General features: G+C 38.9%; 1 protein-coding gene and 1 non-coding gene across 2 annotated transcripts; one reads left to right on the forward strand and one right to left on the reverse strand.

Annotated features, from left to right (window-relative positions):
- The first annotated feature begins 1,891 nt into the window (after positions 1 to 1,891).
- LOC137818518 (RNI-like superfamily protein) lies at positions 1,892 to 6,954 on the forward strand. The gene is made up of 8 exons (XM_068621989.1): positions 1,892 to 2,821; positions 3,892 to 4,023; positions 4,326 to 4,430; positions 4,547 to 4,940; positions 5,015 to 5,144; positions 5,373 to 5,667; positions 5,766 to 6,017; positions 6,378 to 6,954. The coding sequence occupies exons 1-8, from the start codon at positions 2,177 to 2,179 to the stop codon at positions 6,426 to 6,428; spliced, it is 2,004 nt and encodes a 667-aa protein (XP_068478090.1). The 5' UTR covers positions 1,892 to 2,176; the 3' UTR covers positions 6,429 to 6,954.
- Positions 6,955 to 7,946: 992 nt separating this feature from the next.
- Positions 7,947 to 8,018, reverse strand: TRNAQ-UUG (transfer RNA glutamine (anticodon UUG)). Its single transcript has one exon. It is a non-coding gene; the product is annotated as a tRNA-Gln (tRNA).
- Between the last annotated feature and the right edge of the window lie 11,967 nt (positions 8,019 to 19,985).

A 19,985-nucleotide genomic window follows, 5' to 3' on the forward strand; every position in this document is an offset into this window, starting at 1 on the left:
TGATGGTGGGTATTTACATGGTAAATAAATACAAGAAATAGTGGAATGGAACAATTGACAACAGCTGTAAAGAGAAAAATAAATCCAGCACACAATAAAACAAAGAAAACTATTATTCATGGCCTAGGAAGGTACTACTGGAAGAAAATCAAGTCTCAAAATAACAGCAGAGTGTTAATAAATAATATATTTTGCAAGATAAATTTTAACAAGTAGCAAAAAATATGTTTAAGAATATATTATTACAGCTTTCTGAAACGATATTTAGTGACAAACTTTTCTAGTGAAGATGATATCCATTAAAGGCTTGCTTGGCTTGTTGTTTAGCTGAGCTAGAATCTTTCAAACACATGTTCTGTGGTTGGATTTATTTCATTCACAAAATATTAAATCACGGGTAAAAATATCTCATTGATATTGGGATGAAATACGGATTGATTCATTTTGAAATACGATCATATGTCATTCCAAATATATATTAAGAAATGAAACAATATGAATATATTTTGATTAGTAAAAATTTGATTTTTCTTCAGCCACTTTTATTATTAATTGAATTTCAGAATATATTATAAATAAAAAATATTTAAAAGTAAAAAATAAACAAATATAGAGTAATAAATAAATAGAGGTTGATGAAAAAAGAGTGTAGCGGGTGATGAGTGATCATGGAACTCCTCCACCCAAAGTGTGATGTGATGATGTAGGTTTTTGTGGAAGAAGACTTTGGAAACGACCTAACTCTACTACTACTAATGTACGGTTCCGGGTAATACATATTTAATGCAACAGTTACTTATAAAAATGGTTAAAATAATATAAAGTTGTTTTCAATGACATGTAGGAACCGTGTATGAGCCACAACCTTCTCCAACGTGACCTAAATTTTGGCCCCAAATTTCAAAATTCCAATCAATCCATGTTGTAAAACTTTGACGCACTCTCTCTCAATCATTTCCAAACCTAACTCTTTTTCTCTCTCTAACCGTTCTTATCTGAGTCAGGCAGGTACTATGCAAGGTCATCTATAAGTACGGCAATTTTTTCTAGGGACATTTCCTTTTCAATTTTTACTCTTTCAAAATTAATTATTATTATTTCATTTTCGTTTCGGAAAATAAAAAAAAGAGGAAAAAGTGCGTGTAGCTTTTGCGAAATGGCTCCTTTCGTACTGCCCGCACTTGAATCTGTCCTTCCTCATATAGTCCTCCACCATATGTCATCTGCATTAGATGGACAAAGATACTGCGAAATTACCATAATGCCCTCCCTATTTCCCCTTCTCAATTCCGTCCTTACCTGTCCTTCTCCGTACGCGCCACTCTTTTTCTCCGCCAGGACCAAAATACCCTTCCTTCCTTTTCTAATCACTCTCATGCAAAATGCAAAGTCCATTTCATTCCCATTTCAATTATTCATTTCGTATATTAAAACTATTATAATAATTTAACATATATAAAATGTTTATTTTATGTATATATATTTTCATAAGATATAATGTTATTGTTATGTTTTAATAATTTTTAGCAGTGAAAGAGATAACTATTTTATAATATTTTTTAAACATCTCACAATATAAGTTAAATTTAGTTTTCAGATGTGTAAAATATTTATTAGTTTTGAATTCTGACATTTTTTAACCGTTACTTTTGAGTTTAATATTAACCTAAAATATATCAATTAATGTAATTAAAATATAATCAATTAATAAATTAATTAATGAATCATAATTAGAAGGAGTAGATACATGTTAAATTTGAAGTTATTTATATTAACAATTAATAAAAGTAAGTTAAAGAAGTTCATGGAATTTGTACACCATGAGTTAATTAAAAAAGAGAGTCTAAATATATGAATTATGTTAAAATTGAATATGCCCTGGCCCTGACCTAACTTGTGTAATTATGAAGAGAAGGAGGGGCGGTTGTGTCTTTGCAGGAGAGGATGGAAACAGTGGGAAGAAAAGAGGAGTGGCATTTTAGTCCGAGTGGACTTTCCTCGTCTTCCTTACTCATTCAATAAAATCTCGCATTAACAGTTATTCCCCCAACCAACTTAACAAATCAAAACAAAAACCCCTTCTCTTCATCTCTTCTCTTCTCTTCTCACCCACCATTAACGTCCAAAACGACGCTGCATAATACAGCGAAAGAAGCCAAAACGCACCGCAACCACGATGAAGAGGCAAAAACGCTCCGACTGGCAAAACGACAACCCGTTCCAGGTGCTTACGGAGGAGCTCATTTTTCTCATTCTCGACTTTCTCGAAACGGCGCCGTTGGACAAGAAGTCCTTCTCGCTCACGTGCAAGGCGTTCTACGCTGCGGAGGCCAGGCACCGCCGCGCGCTGCGGCCGCTGCGGGCGGAGCACCTTCCCGCACTCGCTGCGCGCTACCCGAGTGTCACGGACCTGGATCTCTCGCTCTGCCCGCGCGTGGGCGACGGGGCGCTCGCGCTTGTGTCTGGTGCGTACGCGGAGACGCTGCAGCGGCTGGACCTGTCGCGGTCGCGGTGGTTCACGGGGAGCGGGCTGCTGAGCGTGGGAGCGCGGTGCGGGAGCTTGGTGGAGCTGGACCTGTCGAACGCGACGGAGTTGAGGGATGCTGGGGTCGCGGCGGTGGCGCGTGCGAGGAACTTGCGGAAGCTGTGGCTGGCGAGGTGCAAGCTGGTGACGGACATGGGGATTGGGTGTATTGCGGTGGGTTGTAGGAAATTGAGGCTGATTTGCTTGAAGTGGTGTGTGGGAATTGGGGATTTGGGTGTGGATTTGGTTGCGATTAAGTGCAAGGAGCTCACATCATTGGATCTCTCGTATTTACCCGTAAATTCCTCTCTTTTTCTCTGCTGTTCATTTATTGAATCTAGCTATGGATTGTGGCGGTTAGTTGACGATATTTTTGTGTTTGGTTTAATCGATTGGATTGGCTAATTTTTGGTGATTAAATGCTCAGTTGATTCTGATATCTGCGTAATCTTTATGTTTTAGTCCAAATACATTGTACATAAAAACTACCTGTTCACATTCCTGATAGAGTATGTAGGTATGACAAATAAATTGAGTACTTAAACCTAGTTATAATTATAAATCAATGTTTTTTTATTAGCTTTATGAGGCAGTTTTTGGTAAAAAGAGAGAAATATATATATTTATTTTTATTTAAGCGCTCTGAGACGCCTATGTTATTGATAATTTGATAATTCAGAGATTATTGCATTAAAAGAGACCAGAGTTGTGTGGGAAAATAAAACGGTCGCCTTTGCAATTTTTGCGGGGTTGATATTATGGTAATATTTTATGCTTTCAGATATTTATCTATGTTTATTTCCAAATTAAGAAATGAGTTCAATTTTCACATTTTTTAATGATTTTATCCTAGATTTAACTTTTTAAGTAATTATTATAAAAATTTATATTGTTATCGTGAATGATGTCTTTGTTTTCTGAATGAATTATAGTGTTTTCATTTTATTTTCATTAATTGGTAGTTTAGAGTTTTAGACATATAATAGTTCTATATGTTTCAACTAGGTTTGTTAAAGTTAAAGGATACCTGTGTTATCTTAAAAAACAATTGGTTGGTAGTCTGAAGAGAAAGAATTTGGTTGAGTTGGGAGGTGAGATGTGGGTTTAATGCTGAAGGGAACAAAAGGTGTTGAACCAGGTTGTGTGAGGCCAAAATAGTAAAGATGAGTAATTGATAGGAAAATATGATTTTGGTGGTTCAGTTAATTTTTGCTTATCGAACAAGTGGTATTGATGTGTCTAAATTCATTGGCTCTTTTGTTAAGCAGTGGTGGTTTAGTGTCATCTTTGGCTGTTTCTTGAATGAGTTGTGTATTTGAAATGTCTAATTAGTATAACTAGTATTGTTGGTTTCTTATGTTGTGTAGATCACGGAGAAATGTCTGCCGTCAATCTTCAAATTGCAGCTTCTTGAAGATTTGGTCCTTGAAGGATGCTTTGGCATTGACGATGACAGCCTCGATGTTGATCTCTTAAAACATGGGTGCAAGACATTGAAGGTATAAGGGGATGGTTAACTTGCTTTTTTATTGTTTATGTATATAATGACAAAGATAACTTCAGCATAAACTTACTTAATGGCGTACCAGTGTTTTCTTATTTAATTTCCTTCATTTTAGTAATAGGTTGAATGTGAACATAGATAAAAGTTATTGTACTTTTTTTAACTTGGTTACAACTTTAATGTGTCCTTTGCAGTTAGTCAAAACTATTTAATTGCATCAATCAATAATTTTACCTGTCTTCAGAATGCACTTGCTTTCTTGATCTAACTTGTTATTTGACAAATTCTCTTCTGCAGAAACTTGATATCTCAGGTTGTCAAAACATAAGTCTCACTGGGCTATCGAAGCTGACTGGCATTTCTGGAGGTTTGGAGAAACTCATTTTAGCAGATGGTTCTCCTGTAATTCCCTTCCCCTTTTCTCTCCCTCTCTCTTGTGTGTATATTATGTTTTTTTTTTGTGTAACTTAGGGATGAAGATTTCAGTTGTAACTAATTTTTGGCATTTGATTGTCCAGGTCACCCTTGGTCTTGTTGATGGTTTAAATAAGCTTTCCATGTTGCAATCAATAGTGTTAGATGGATGCCCGGTTACTTCTGAAGGATTAAGGGCCATTGGAAGTTTGTGTATTTCACTTAGGGAGCTAAGTCTAAGCAAATGTTTGGGAGTTACAGATGAAGCTCTTTCTTTCCTTGTGTCAAAACACAAAGATTTAAGGAAGCTTGACATCACATGCTGTCGCAAGATAACTGATGGTTCCATTGCCAGCATTGCAAATTCATGCACGGCTCTCACTTCTCTGAAAATGGAGTCATGTACACTAGTTCCACAGCAAGCATTTGTCTTGATTGGACAGAAATGCCATTATCTTGAGGAGCTTGACCTAACAGATAATGAAATTGACGATGAAGGTTTGAATCTGTCCATCTTCATTGAAAATATTTACTATCATATCAGCTGCTATACTTACCTTGTCTTTCTGCAGGTCTTATGTCCATTTCTTCTTGTTCTAGGCTATCCAGCTTGAAAATAGGAATCTGCCTGAACATAACTGACCGAGGACTTACCTATGTTGGCTTGTTTTGCTCAAAATTAAAGGAGCTGGATCTATACAGGTTTGTGATTCAAATTTGTCAGCATTTAATTTTCTTTTTATAAGATGAATTGTCTATGGATTCTTTTAATTTAGCATAAATTATTATGATTATGAATTGGGTTGAGTCGTGAAGTTTTAACTAAAATTTTGGTATATAATTGAAATATTAAATAAATGTGGAGGCATACAAGTCTAGCAAGAGCTCTTTTGTTCGTTGCATCAGAGTTTGTTCTTTCTTTCTTTCCAGATCTACAGGAGTAACTGATCTGGGCATTTCAGCAATTGCTGGTGGTTGCCCTGGCCTCGAGATATTAAACACGTCCTATTGTACTAGCATCACGGATAGGGCTCTAATCTCCTTGTCAAAATGTTCAAATTTGAAAACACTTGAAATTCGTGGATGTATTCTTGTTACATCCATAGGTCTGGTAGCTATTGCGATGAATTGCAGACAACTTAGCCGTCTAGACATAAAAAAGTGTTACGACATTGATGATAGTGGGATGATTCCACTTGCTCATTTCTCCCAAAATCTGAGACAGGTCTTTTCTTTTTCTCCCACATTTCTGAGAAACGTAAGAGATGAAGGATTGTTAGCCAAGATTCTGATGTTATTATATCCTCTTTGCATTATTTGCAGATAAATCTGTCGTATAGCTCAGTTACAGATGTTGGGCTTCTGTCACTTGCTAGTATCAGTTGCCTTCAAAGCTTTACCATGCTTCACCTGCAAGGATTGGTTCCAGGAGGACTGGCTGCAGCCTTATTAGCATGTGGAGGGCTAACAAAAGTGAAGCTTCATCTTTCTCTAAGATCTCTGTTACCTGAGCTACTTATCAGACATGTAGAAGCACGTGGCTGTGTGTTCGAATGGAGAGATAAAGAGTTTCAGGTATATTTCTGTCTGGTTCTTGTCTTTCTTGTCTTAAGATTTAGCAAAATACTGACAAATTAAGAGTTTTCGAACACTATCTTTTTTTTTTCTTCAAAGCTATATCACATCATTGTATCCTGGCCCTCTATACTATTCTGCCAATGAGGACCAGGAAAAGTCTCATCTTCTAATTCTAAAGGATCAATTAGTTGACTTAATTTGGCCCGGTTGACTTGAAGTCAATAGTTTCTAATAGATAATGATTATCATACTTACAAAAGGAGCTGGGGTTAAGGATCAGTTAAGTGGGGTATACTGTTGTTTGGTAATGAATGTTTTTTTATTTGATTTCTGAAGTTCTTTTTGTTTCATGGACAGGCTGAATTGGACCCGAAGTGCTGGAAATTACAGTTAGAAGATGTGATGTAGATTGTCTGAGGTTGTTTGAAGTTTGATGAAGACGACTTGCACATGGCACGTGAAATACAGGTTATAGAATGATCACGCGTGTATCGGACAATTAATTGGAATCCATCCACTTCTATCAACTCTATCTACCCCACCTACACTACTATAACTGAAGAAAGTAGCATGAAAAATGTGACAAGTATTCTGTCAACTCCATTGGAGGCGGCTACACAGGCATTGGAATGGAGCAGGCTCAAATAATTAAGCTGTCCATTGTGTGAGAAGTGGGGAATCAAGCGTATAAAAAGTGAACAAGTTTTGTTCAATTTTTGTTTTCTTTTTTGGCTGCAAAAGGCAGAACAGGTGTATAAAATCTATCTAACGTCTCTCATTATTTAATTATTTAATTTGGGGAGGAGTACAATTAAAAAAAATTTAGAGAATGGGGCTGTTGGATGTATAAAAATAGTAACGTTGTTCAATGTTATATTTTCTTTTGGCTGAGAAAAGCAAGGTTAATTAAATGTGTGGAACTTAGTACTTTTAACATATGTGCATATATATTCTACTCAATCTAATAAAATCTTGACATTTTTGTGGACTAAATGACGTAGTTCAGTAAGAATTTGATGGCGCAATGAGATTTACCTTTTGTTAGATGGCTTTATTAAAGGACCACTCCAACGAACATGTCTTCATATCTTGAGTTACGTTGATATCACTTTCCAACTTCAATATTCATTGCATAAAATGGATACGGGAGTTAGTTAGAGCTAGGAATGGGACTGGCTCCGGTGTGAATTTCTCCATCTTTTCCCTTTTTATTTTCCAAGTAAAAATTTATCATATTCCCATATTTATCACCATCTATCATGGGCCAAAGAATTTTTTTATCAAACCCAAAATAATATTTTCCTATTGGACTCGAAATTACTAGAAGTCTTTGTTGAAATCGCCCTTAGGAGAGCTAAATAAGAAAAAAAATAATAATGCCACATTCAAAACTTACGGAAATCAAAACTTACGGAAATCAAAACATGATATAGTAAGTAAGAATGGCAAAAAATGGAATTTTCAATTTTTAAAATCTGTATAAGTAAAATAATGGAAATCTGATATGAAAAAGTAATAAAATATGAATTGACATAGAAATAAATTTAAATAAATAAATTATAGTGGATCAGAATAATAAAAAATGGAGGAGTTTGATCAAACTAGACTTCTTTTCACCCTTATGGATTGCATTTGCATACAAACATCATTTGGTTAATTAACTCCTTGAGCAATTCTTTATGTTTCTTGTTGACATAATGCAGGAGACTTTATTAAAGTTTGTTTTATAGAAATAGGTGTATGGTTAATTACATGTAGGCAAAAATGAACTGTTTAGGGTTTAGGGTTTTGGTTAATTAACTCCTTGAGCAATTCTTTATGTTTCTTGTTGACATAATGCAGGAGACTTTATTAAAGTTTGTTCTATAGAAATAGGTGTATGGTTAATTACATGTAGGCAAAAATGAACTGTAATGAAAAAAAGGAAGGTCCCACCGGGATTCGAACCCAGGTCGCTGGATTCAAAGTCCAGAGTGCTAACCACTACACCATGGAACCAACTATGAACTCATAATTTTACCACGTTTTAAACTTTTAATTGTTATTTATTTACCAACTTTTAATATTTCACGAACTGAATATTACAAGTACTTAGAAAGCTATACTAACACACACAAGTTACCAATATTAAACATGAAAACCCTTTTTAAACCCATCCACCCACCCACCCTAGTGTGTTTCCATTCTTGAACATGAAAACCTTTTCTCAATTTATTTTTTATTTTCAAAAATTAAAATTACTAATTATTTTAAATTTTTTACACATATATCTAAGTTTCATTACCTTGAAAGGTACCATAACCATTAGACCATGGAAAGAATTATCTTGAAACTCAGTCCTTGTTGCTCTTTTATGTCACATGGGAGGATGAGATGTTTAGGGTTTAGGGTTTATGAGATGTTTAGGATTTTTCAAAAATGGGCTAGGGTTAGAGAAGTTTTCATATCCAGGCGCCTAAATAGATGGGGAAGAAGATTTGGCTTCGTGAAGTTTTACCAAGTTCCTGATGAGGGGAGGTTGGAGAAGCAGTTGGACCAAATCTTTATTGGTAACCAAAAGCTGTATGTAAACCTCCCAAAGTATAGGAGAGCAGAGGCCATACGTAAGGACGTCAAACTAAACTCCCCTAGCAAAGATAAATTGCGGGTTAATAATGCCACTGGTAGGAGGAAGGAGAAGGAGGTGTGGCTGGAGAAAACAAGGTTTTCAGGGCGAAGGAGTCATAACATGAAGCATTCTTATGCTGAGATGGTCCGCAAAACACCACAAGGTCTTTGGAATGGTCCTATCATTGAAACCACATCAAATGTTCTGGCTTGGTTGTCCTCTAGTGCTGTTGGGTGGATGTCCTCTAGGTTTACTTTTGACTCTATGTGTGAAGAGTTTATCAAAGGAGGAATGAGCAGGATCAAACTGAGGTATATGGGGGATAATCTAGTTCTTTTGACACCTAAAAATGGAGAAAGAATGGAAGAAGTCATTGGGCCCAATAAAGAATGGTTTGTTTCCATCTTTGAGGACATAAAACCCTGTGTGGAGACGGAGACGGAGAAGGCAATGGGAACGGCGTAAAGCGGCGGAATGGGGTATCCGAGGAGGCAGAACAGAATCAGGTTTTCGCAGAGACAAAGTGGAACCTGTTTAAGCAAAAGGCAGAGAGTGATATGGGGTGTCAGAACAAAGGTGGCAGTCCAATCCCATATGGAGTAAAACGTGTACAGGGGGTATCTGAGGGAGGAACAGCTTTTTCTGCTACAAAACAAGTCAACGAAGCTTACGAAAACATAAAGTCTTCACTAGCAAACCTAATTGAAGGGGTCTAGGTCTTCAACTCTCTCCCATCTGGGCCTAAATTGGAAACGGCCCATGTAAAAAATAGTGGTGCGTTTAGAAGAAACGAAGTCCTTGAGGGCCCAATGGCTGGGAGCAAAGGGGTAACGAATGCAAGCAAAGAGGGAGGTGCTATGGCAGGGTCAGAAACAGGTTCGTCGGCACCGGTGCCCAATCCTTGCTCAAGGTCCGATGGGTACGAAGGCCATCAAGAAATGACACCACTGCAGGAAAACAAATATGATATTTATCCTTGTCGTGCTATCCGTAGCGGTAGTGAGGGTGAGGGCTCTTCGTCGGGAAGCTCTGAACCCCAATCTAACGGAGATATTATTTGGCGTAAGGAGGGAGATGAGGTAGGAGTGGTGAGGAGGAAGTCCTCTGCAGAGGAGGCATTAGCCCATACCGAGGTACCCACCAAAACTTTTCCGGAGTGTCGAAGGTTGTTGGAACTGCGAGAGCATGGGGCGGTAGCTGCTCAACCGAAATGGAGATCCAATGGTGGAATCGGGGCCCTGCATCTTGGAGAAACCTCTCCATCCAGGTTAAGTCGCTGTTCTGTTGCGAAATCGGTGAATGATATTATACATTGTAATAATCGCTTGAAGATAGAAGAAAATAAGGCTGAATCAGTTAGAATTTGGGATTTGGGTCACAATTTGGGGTTGCAATGCCCAGGGGATGAGGAAAGCATTGTTAGAGAGCTGGATCGTTTGGAGGCTAGGGATAACGAAGTGCAGAAGGTGTCTCGGGAGGGTAGTAGAAAAGGTATATCATGATCCTTATTAATCTCAACATCAGGGGATTGGGGGGGGGGGGGGGGGGGCGAAAGCACGGTATTTAAGTCACCTTGTGGCAAAGGAGGGGGCTGAAATACTTTGTCTGCAGGAGACTAAAGTAGCAACTCTAACAGATGCCAAATGTTTTTCTTTATGGGGTGACAGTAACATTGGTTGGATTCATAATGAAGGGATTAATGGGGCAGGTAGTATTGTAACAATGTGGCACAAAGATGCCTTCTCTGTTGGCAGTCAGGTTATAGGAACTGGTTTCATCGCTGTTATGGGTCAACACTTAAAAACGAACAGTCAATGCATAGTTGTCAACGTCTATGGTCCATGTAACCAGAATGAGAAGGTGGTGTTGTGGGACGCCCTCACGACTCTCAAGCAGCAACATCAGAATACGGCTTGGTGTTTCTGTGGAGATTTCAATGCCGTAAGGAGTGTTGATGAAAGGAAAGGGGTCAGAGGTTGTTCCGGGCAAAGGAAGGAGATCGACATCTTCAACGGTTTCATTGAGAATAATGGATTGTTAGACATTCCCTTTGTCGGAAAAAAGTATACATGGTTCAAGTCAAATGGTACAGCTAAGAGCAGGTTGGATCGAATCTTGGTGTCTGAAGAGTGGCTTCAATTATGGCCAGCCTCTAAACAGTATGTGCAGCCGAGAACGGTCTCGGACCATTGTGCATTGGTGGTGAAATCGTTAGATAAAGATTAGGGCCCTAAACCATTTAGATCCTTTGATGCATGGTTCTTGGAGCCGAATTTTTTGAAGATGGTAAATGATAAGTGGAATTCATACAAGGTACAAGGTAATAGTATATCCAATCTCAAGGATAAGTTGAAGCTTTTGAAGTCGGACCTTAAAGTGTGGAGTAGAAATACCTATGGCTGTTTGGAATCTAATAAGAAGCGTATTATGGAGGAGATTGAGGAGTTGGATGGCAAAGATAATAATGATGCTCTTACAGGAGAAGGGAATATGAGACGGCTGGAACTACTCAGTCAGTTGGAATTGGTTGATAAGAAGATAGACTCTTTGTACAGACAAAAAGCAAGAGTTAATTGGCTCAAATATGGGGACATTAACTCTAAGTTCTATCACTCGACAGTTAGATGGAAAAGACTAAGGAACGAGGCGAAAGGGGTAGAAGTTGACTCTCAATGGAGTGAGGAGTCGGAAGTTGTCCGCAGGGAGGCAAAGTTGCTTTTTGAAAACAGATTCAAAGCTACATATGACTATGGTGTTAATATGGGTTCGGTGGACTTTAAAACTTTAATCGTTGAGGTTAGTAGGAATATGATAGCTTGTTTCTCTGAGGAAGAAGTGAAGGAAGTTGTATGGCAGTGTGGAGGGGCAAAGAGTCCGGGTCCGGATGGTTTCAACTTTAACTTCATTAAGAACTGCTGGGACGTCATGAAATTTGACATTATGGAAGCTATGCACTCTTTCCATGCTTCAGGGTCACTACCAAGGGGATGTAATGCGTCCTTCATTGCTCTTGTGCCCAAGGTAAGGGACCTCTCATCACTCGAACAGTTCAGGCCTATATCTCTAGTTGGGGCAATTTATAAGATTATCACTAAGGTTTTGTCCTGTCGTATGAAGAGAGTTTTGCCTATGATCATAGATGAGTGCTAGTCAGCCTTCCTCAGTAACAGAGGCCTCATGGATAGTGTGGTTACAACAAATGAGGTACTTGAGGGGATTAGGAGGAACCGGAGGGGCGGGGTGTGTTTTAAAGTGGACTTTGAAAAGGCGTACGACTCCGTTAGGTGGAGCTTCCTGTTTGACATGCTCGGGAGGATGGGGTTCCACGTCAAGTGGATTGAGTGGATCAAAGGGTGTTTGGTGTCGTCGTCCGTATCGGTTTTGGTAAACGGGAGCCCTACGGAGGAATTTAAACCAACTAGGGGGTTGAGACAGGGTGACCCCTTAGCTCCTTTCTTGTTCTTAGTGGTAGCCGAGGGACTATCTGGGCTGGTAAGACAAGCGTTGAGGAAAGAGGTTTTACGGGGTGTAAAGGTAGGTAGAAGTGAAATTGAGTGTTGTCTCCTACAGTTTGCAGATGATAAACTTTTTTCTGTGAAGATACGTTCAACAATATTTTTGCTATAAAGGCTATCCTACGATGCTATGAGATTGTGTCAGGTTTGAAAGTTAACTTTCATAAGTCGAAGGTGGCTGGTGTTAACATTGATGACTATGCCATATCCACCTATGCGAAGACGTTAAATTGTAATTCTATGCGGATACCATTTCAATACCTGGGGGTAGAAGTGGGTGGAAATTCGAGGAAGAAGCAATTCTGGGACCCGGTTGTAAAGAAATTACAAGCTAGATTAACCACTTAAGTCAGTTTTCACATCTATTCCTTTGTTCTACTTATCCATTTTCAGAGCTTCAATAGCAGTGTGCAATAAAATCAGTAGTATTCAAAGGCAATTTCTCTGGGCATGGGGAAAGGAGAACAAAGCGATCTCTTGGGTAAGTTGGGAGAACGTTTGTAAGCCATGTGAGGAAGGCGGGTTGGGGGTCAAAGAGGTCAAGAATTTTAATTCTGCTCTCTTGGCCAAGTGGAAATGGCGGATCATGAGTGATGCAGGTAGAAAATGGAAAGAAATTCTTATTTCTAAGTATGGCCCCGAAACTGCTAGAAGTCAGGTAGGGTTGAAATACCAATCGTGGTGGTGGAGGGATCTAACAAAAGTGTGTGGTGAAGGGGACCAACAAGAAGGATGGTTTTGTAAAGCCATAGGGTGGAAAATTGGCGATGGGAGTATTATTAGGCTGTGGGAGGACGTGTGGTTAAAAAACAGTAGTCTAAAATCCATGTTCCCTAGATTATACTCCTTGTCCAATGATCAAGGCAAGACGGTGGGAGAGGTAGGAATATGGGAGGAAGGAAGGTGGAGGTTTAAGCCTAATTGGAGAAGGGAGAGGTTTGAATGGGAAGCAAGAATGGAGGAAGAGCTGATGTCAATACTGGATACGGGTAACATATGTCAGGAAACCCAGGACTGCCTAGTCTGGAAGGAGGATCCTAAAGGGGCTTTCTCGGTTAAGTCTGCTTACCAAATCTTGACGCAACAAACAACTTATGTTCCTGTGGATAGTATTTACCGTGCTTTATGGCAAGCGAAAGCTATGCCTAAAGCGCTCATCACTGCTTGGAGAGTCATACTTGATAGACTCCCAACCACTGCCAATCTTATTAGGAGAGGAGTTCCAGTGGTTTCGCCGGTTTGTGTCATGTGTAATCAATTACAAGAAACTTCCCAACACCTATTCTTAGATTGCGTGGTCGCACAAAGAGTATGGTATGGCTGTTACCGCTGGATTGGTATTGTGGGGGCTCAAAGCAACGAAATCAGGAATCACTTGGAAAACTTCTACCTAATCCATCTATCTAATAAGCAAAACCAGGTGTGGAGAGGAGTTTGGGTGGTGATCATTAGGAGCATCTGGGAGCAGCGAAACCAGGTTGTTTTTAAAGGTGGGGTTCCGGACGCGAAAGAAATCCTTCAAAAAGCCCAGCTGCTATCCTGGTTGTGGTTAAAATACAAGGCAACCGGTTTTGTATATGCTTTTTCAGATTGGATCTTGAATCCCAATCAGTGCTTTCCTGCAGCTCTTTAACAAAGTACAATTGTATAACTTGAAAGGGTGATGGCATGCTAGTGGAAGCTTATGTATTCATCTGGTGGAACAACACATCTACAAAGGACATAGGAGTACATGGCTAGGTATATTGTCTTAAGAAAGCAAACCAGAGGCAAAAGTACGAGCGGTTTTTAGCAGTTGATGAGGAGGAGGCATAAGAATTAAGATGACAGGTGCGGTTTAGCTGCAGAAGTGGGTTCGGTTTGTGCAGGTCCTTGGCTAGTTCGTGTGTAGATGTGGCAGGGTGTGAGACTAAGCACTTGCACCAAGTAATCTCAGGAGTTTGGGTACTTTTCTGCTAGAAGATGCTTTCCTGAGATGGGCAGGTGGGCTAGACGGTCTGGTGGGGAGCTGGTGAGGAAGGTCACAGTTCAAGAAATAGAGGCTGTTGCACGGAAATTTTGTTGTTGCTGGAAATATTAACAAGTGTTATCATGTAGGACAAGTTTAACACTCTCCAGTTTGGTCCGTTGGTCTCTTGGATGCAATGGAGTCTGTCATGGTTGTAGGGTTAATGTATTGGGGGTAAAAATTTGGTTACGTTACTCTTCATCTATGGTAACAGTATAGCGGTTGGGGAAAATGGCTTGCCAAAGGGAAACATGTTGAAGCTGTGGTTACCGATGGAGCAACAGGAAAACTCTACAAAACAGTAGCAAGAAAAAATAGTGTTGGCTAACTTTATTTGTAGTTTTGCAGGTACAGTTTCTATCTAAATATACAAGAAAGTAGAATGAAAATTGAAGGCGCTATGACCGTATTGCAACTGCCAAGGATCAATAAATCTGGAGATCTTTAAGTGGTTGCCACGTGTGCTGAGGAGGGTGCAAACACCTAGTAGGTGGAGCTAGCTATGGTGAACACGTAAGAAGAGGCTTGGCTGGAACGGATGAAGGAAAGCTCAATGGGCTGGGTTGTGTTACACTGCTGGGCACAATTCTTTCTACGGGGAATGTGAAGCTGTATTAATTACCCTCATTTTTTTTGGAATGGTGTACCCCACTCATGAACTATGCAGGTGTTTCATTGATTATTTGTTTCTTTGGACCTTTAGCATTGTTAGTCTGAGGCCCAATAGCAAGGCTTCTCCATCATGTAGGTTTAGCTTTGGGGTTGGGGGAATTACTAGTACAACTCTGTTTTCTTCTCTGATGTGTTGCTGAACATCTATACTAAGTTTAGATCTGTAAAAGGGTTGGGACACCCCTTAAGTGTCCCCTCTTATTTTATTAATTCATTGTTGTTCAAAAAAAAAAAACATGGGAGGAGCTGTTTCATCAACAAAGTCAATAAAATTAAAATTCAATAACAGGCGAGAATAGTTACATTTGGCAGCAAAATTAAATCATGAATACATCATTCAAACACTAATTTCTCTCAATCTTTAGGATTAATAAATAATGGACTGAGAGATTTAAAATTTTTTGAAAAGTGAACTTTTTTCAAGAAACAAATCACCGCTGGGAGGAAAGTAAAGGAGTGATAAAAATGCAAAGAAATTAACTAATTGAACGAAATATATATGATTGCCCGAGTTTTATTTTAAAAAATTGTTTTTAGAATATAAAAATAATATAAACTTATCTATAAATACTTCTAAAAAGTATAAATAAAAAAATAAATAATCTTTTTATAAGTTAATATTCAAAATTTGCTTAACTATAAACTAATTTTAACTTAAAGGTCACATTAGGAGTTGTTTCGGTTAGTTTTGGTTCCATCAGTTTCATCAAATTCTTCTTCCACCTTCATACTTTCTACATCTAACCTTTTAAAATTTTTAAATAATCCTAAATGAAACATAACTTCACATTTTCAAATAATCTCAATTGCACCCCACATCTTCCAGTTGGATACCTTCGTTCAAGTCGCAACACTTTCATTCTTCTTCGTCCACAACGTGTGAGAGATTAATTTCATCATTTGAGCGTGTGTGAGAGAGTTGACAAGAAGATTCATTGTTTTCAACGTTCTCCAGTGCGAAGATAATTTTTTGTTAGATTTGTACTCCATTTTTGTATTTCATTGGTTTTTTTTCCTGGGTTCTTCATTTCCAAAACAATGAAAAAAAAAAACAATCAAAAACACAATCATCACTAGTAAAAAATCCCATAAACATACTGTAACCACCAATGTTGAACACCAACCACCACCAATCATCACAAACAATCACCACCCCTTGAAAATGAAGAAGGCACCACAATTTCCACCATACTTGATGGTGTTGCCTTCATGACCGATTGGAGTCCTTGAATTGTTGAGATGATTGGCGGAAGCTAATGGAAGGAATGGAACAAGGATGGCTCCAATGGAGCTATGATTTCCTTGAAGGTGCATGAGAGGTAGGGAAAGTGAATGGTTGGGCCATATCACTTGGAGAGGGGAAGGAGAAGAAGACCAAGATGTCTATCTTAGAGAGTTTAAACAAGGGAGTGAGAAAGCTTGCAAACTTGGCAACAATTCAATCATATATTGATCTTAGTAATTCATGAGCCAAACACCTCAATTTATAGGAGAAAGGGCTAAACATTTTGGAGCCAATATTTGAAAATTTAAAATAAAAATTTCCAATGAGAAGGTGCCATGTCGAGTTATGCTTTCCATGTTGAGCTCACACCTTCCATGCTAAATCCTCTCCACTCTTAGGCTACCATGTGAACATCCATGTGCTCCATGCCAAGATAATTTTTGTCCTCTAATATACCCTAGAAATTTTAGGGTTACATTGGGCACAAAGAAGCCCAATTGTTACCCCAACTAGTCACTTTTAACCCTAACTAGACTTATTTTACTATTGGACAAAATACAAGCCCAAAAACCTATGCTACTTGGCCCAAATATTTAGTCCAAATATTTTATGCTACTAGGCCCAATACATGGACATGAAATCCTAAACAACTTTATACAATTTATTTAAGCTAAAGCTTGACCTAAAAATAATGTTTACTAGTTAGCAAAAACTCAGTCTTCTTGTGTTCTTCTGACGAAATCTCTAGTTTATGTTCTGATGACTTGGACGTCTTCTTGGATATGATTGTACAATCCTTCACCGTAGGGTTTCTAGGGGCCATTCACTGTGGGTCGTTGGATCGAGGAAGATCCAACGATTGAGATGAGAGAGACGTTCACCGTTTCTCTCTCTTCTGAAGCTATAAATAGTGGTCCCCCACCACTCAGCATCACTAGTTATTCGCTCCGACTTTCAAAACCTAATCATTCTGACGAGGTGTTTCCCTTCATTCCTAGAGGTTAGTCATGTCTTCCCCTAGCTCTTCGTCTTCTTCTTTATCCTTTTCTTCATCCCCCTCTCTCTCCGGTTCCTCCATGACTTCGCCTTTGTCGGTCAAGGAAATTCAAACATTGCCCCCCGTGGAGACTTCAGTGAGGGTTGATGATGATCTGGAAGGTGCTGCCGATCAGTCGAACCTCGTTGGAGGTAATCCCATTGCTCAAGATATAACTGGGGTGATCCCAAGGTGGTTGGGTTCACCTCTGTGTTAAGGGATTCATCTTCAATTTCTTTCTTTGTAGATAAGCACACTATTTTGAAGCCGGATACCGATGATGGTATCCTAGTTATCGATTATTGTCATCCGGCTGATACAATCTGTATCGGTCAGTCTCTTTCAAAAACCCTTTTTTTCTTTGTTTACTCTTGTCTTTTATTGGATTTACACGATGCACTTCCTTTTGACGACTTCATCATAGGTGTCCTTCGGGCACTCAATGTTGCTCCCTCCCAACTTCACCCAAACACTTGGGCTTCTCTCTAAACCTTCCGCCTTATTTGTGACATGTTTCACCTTTTCCCAACCCCTTCCACCTTTCTGCACCACTATACCTCCCACCCGACTGACCCTGTTAGTTGGCTATCAATCATCAACTGATCGGGTAACATTCTTTTTGACCCTTATACCACTTCATACAAGAACTTTAAGGGGTTGTTTTTAAATTCTTCATTGAGCGCAAGGGTGAGAGGCTTTTCTTTGATGAGAACGACCGATCCAAGTTTCCTTTATATTGGACCAAGACCACCACTCGGTTCAAGCAGTGGCCTCGTACAACCTCGAGTGCCAATGGGCTAGAGGTTTATTCTTTGTTTGATAGCCTCCCTCGAAGGATCCCCACACGGAAACTGTTAAATGTGTATAAGTTGTCCCAGCGATTGACGGATTTTCATGGTATGTTCATATTGTTTTCTGCCTCAGTCGGTTTAAGTCATTGACTTACATATCTCTTTTTTGGTGTAGGAATTATGACACAAGAAGCTCCTCAGTCGGGTGGTGTTCTAGTCACCTTCCGCGCGAAGACCCTTGGTAAAGCCAAGGGTAGCTTGGAGATGGTTGCAGGTGGAAACCCTTCTACCACCAGGGTGTCCGGTCCCTCATCTTCCCCTACTGATGGGGGTATAAAAAGGAAAAGAAGGGACACTGTCTTCACCACTCGGTCACCACATGGCACGCTGAGGCGACCTTCACCCCCCTTTCCAATTCGGCTTGAGACTCCATCGCTGGTCAAACCTACTGTCGCTACCACTGCTCCCTTAACACTGCTTGGAGGAAATATCTCATTCTACAGGGGCGTCCAGGTAGGATTGACACCAACCAATGAGAATCTTCTATCCTCTGTCCTCGAGGAGGAACTGGTCTCAGTTGGTATCGAGATGCAGTCCCGGGGGCTCATGTTGACGAGGCTGGCAGTCGATATTCACAATTGGAAAGTGGAAGAAATCTCTGGGTTGGAGCATGAGTTGGCCGAGGCCTCAAACTCTCTTAAGTCGTCACTAGAAGCGGTGTCGGCCTTGTTGAAGATGGATGAAGCTTCTTCTCAGCAACTCTTAGTGTGTGTGTTTGATGTAGAAAAATGTATTGTTTGCTTTGAACTTAGTGAGGATGGTATTAGTGGTCAAAATAGATTAGAGTGAGTTTAAGGTAGCCTTTTGCTTAGTAACCTACTTCATATCCTTAACCAAGGTGGTAAGATCAAACAAAAAAAGTTTTTCAAATCTCTTTTATCAACTACCTCAAGTTTTCTCAAAATCAGGTTACTGCACAAAAATAAATCTGTTGATTTGTAAAACAATAGATTTATTTCTGAACTGGTTAATGTTTTTCAAAATTCTGTTAGGGCACCAAACAATTTGTTGCAACCCGTTATTTCTGTTAAGATGAGTTGGAAGTGATTTTAAAATCATCTTGTGTATTTCAGAAAAACAATCCATTTATTTTAACTTCAACCTGTTCTGTTTATAGCAACTTTCAATTATTTTTTGAAAAACTGTTATGAATTGGTTTCTATATAAAGAGAGGCACATCTCACACAAAAGACAACTGAGTGATCACGTTTTTGAACACAGATCAAAGAGTTTTCATTGAGAGACAAAAGCTTTGAATGTTTTCTTGAAAGGTTCTCTTAAAGAATTCAAGTGTGCTTGTTCATTGTCTGCCTTGGTCAAGGGTTGAGGTTTTGTCATTGCTGAAATGCAGATTAATGCTGTTGTTTTAGGTTTCTTGCATCTTCTTTCCAGGTGCTTTCTTTCCTTATTCATTCTTGTGTAAAGGTGGTTGTATAAACACTTCTTGATAGGGTTTCTTGGACTGTTATTGCTGTTGAAATAGAGTTTTTCAGTATTGTTGATGCCTTGTTCTTGAAGGGTTCAAGAACCACAAGGTCTTGTAGTTGGTTTTGTATTGATTAGTGGATTTCACCTTGGTGTGAGGTGAGACTGGATGTAGCTCTTGATGAGTTAACCAGCATAAACTGTGTGTTCATCTTTCTTCTCAATCCATGCACTCGTTTTCTGCATAATTTGATAATCTGTCAGAAAATAAATCTGTTGAGTCAAAATTAAATTTGTTCTTTTTGGGCTTGTTCATACTGTTCTTCAAAGATCCAGAATAAGTTATTGATTGCTTGCAAATATCTGAATCTCTCCGTTGGCTGTTTAAACAGAGTAATAAATCTTTAAACTAACTCTTTTTAAGATTCATATTCTCTTCAAGATCACTTGTTAAAGATTCAAAGTTTAATTTCTGAGTGTTAATCTTGTTGCAATAAAAGATCCTACACTGTTCTTGAAAAACTATCTTTTAATCTCAAGATAATCAGATTAAGGTTTTGGATTTGAAAAAGTAATCAGAAAATAAATCTGTTCTTTTTAAAATCAATCTGTTCTTTTTCTCAGG

Source organism: Phaseolus vulgaris, chromosome 10 (genome assembly GCF_051622355.1).
Source record: "Phaseolus vulgaris cultivar YP4 chromosome 10, ASM5162235v1, whole genome shotgun sequence".
NCBI lineage: Eukaryota > Viridiplantae > Streptophyta > Magnoliopsida > Fabales > Fabaceae > Phaseolus > Phaseolus vulgaris.

What these genes read in the sequence shown, in the direction of transcription:
- LOC137818518 (XM_068621989.1), top strand. Translation starts at nt 2,177, where the DNA reads ATGAAGAGGCAAAAACGCTCCGACTGGCAAAACGACAACCCGTTCCAG. An exon ending in ATGGGTGCAAGACATTGAAG is followed by an intron (nt 4,024 to 4,325) that starts GTATAAGGGGAT and finishes TCTCTTCTGCAG; the next exon opens with AAACTTGATATCTCAGGTTG. An exon ending in AAGGAGCTGGATCTATACAG is followed by an intron (nt 5,145 to 5,372) that starts GTTTGTGATTCA and finishes CTTTCTTTCCAG; the next exon opens with ATCTACAGGAGTAACTGATC.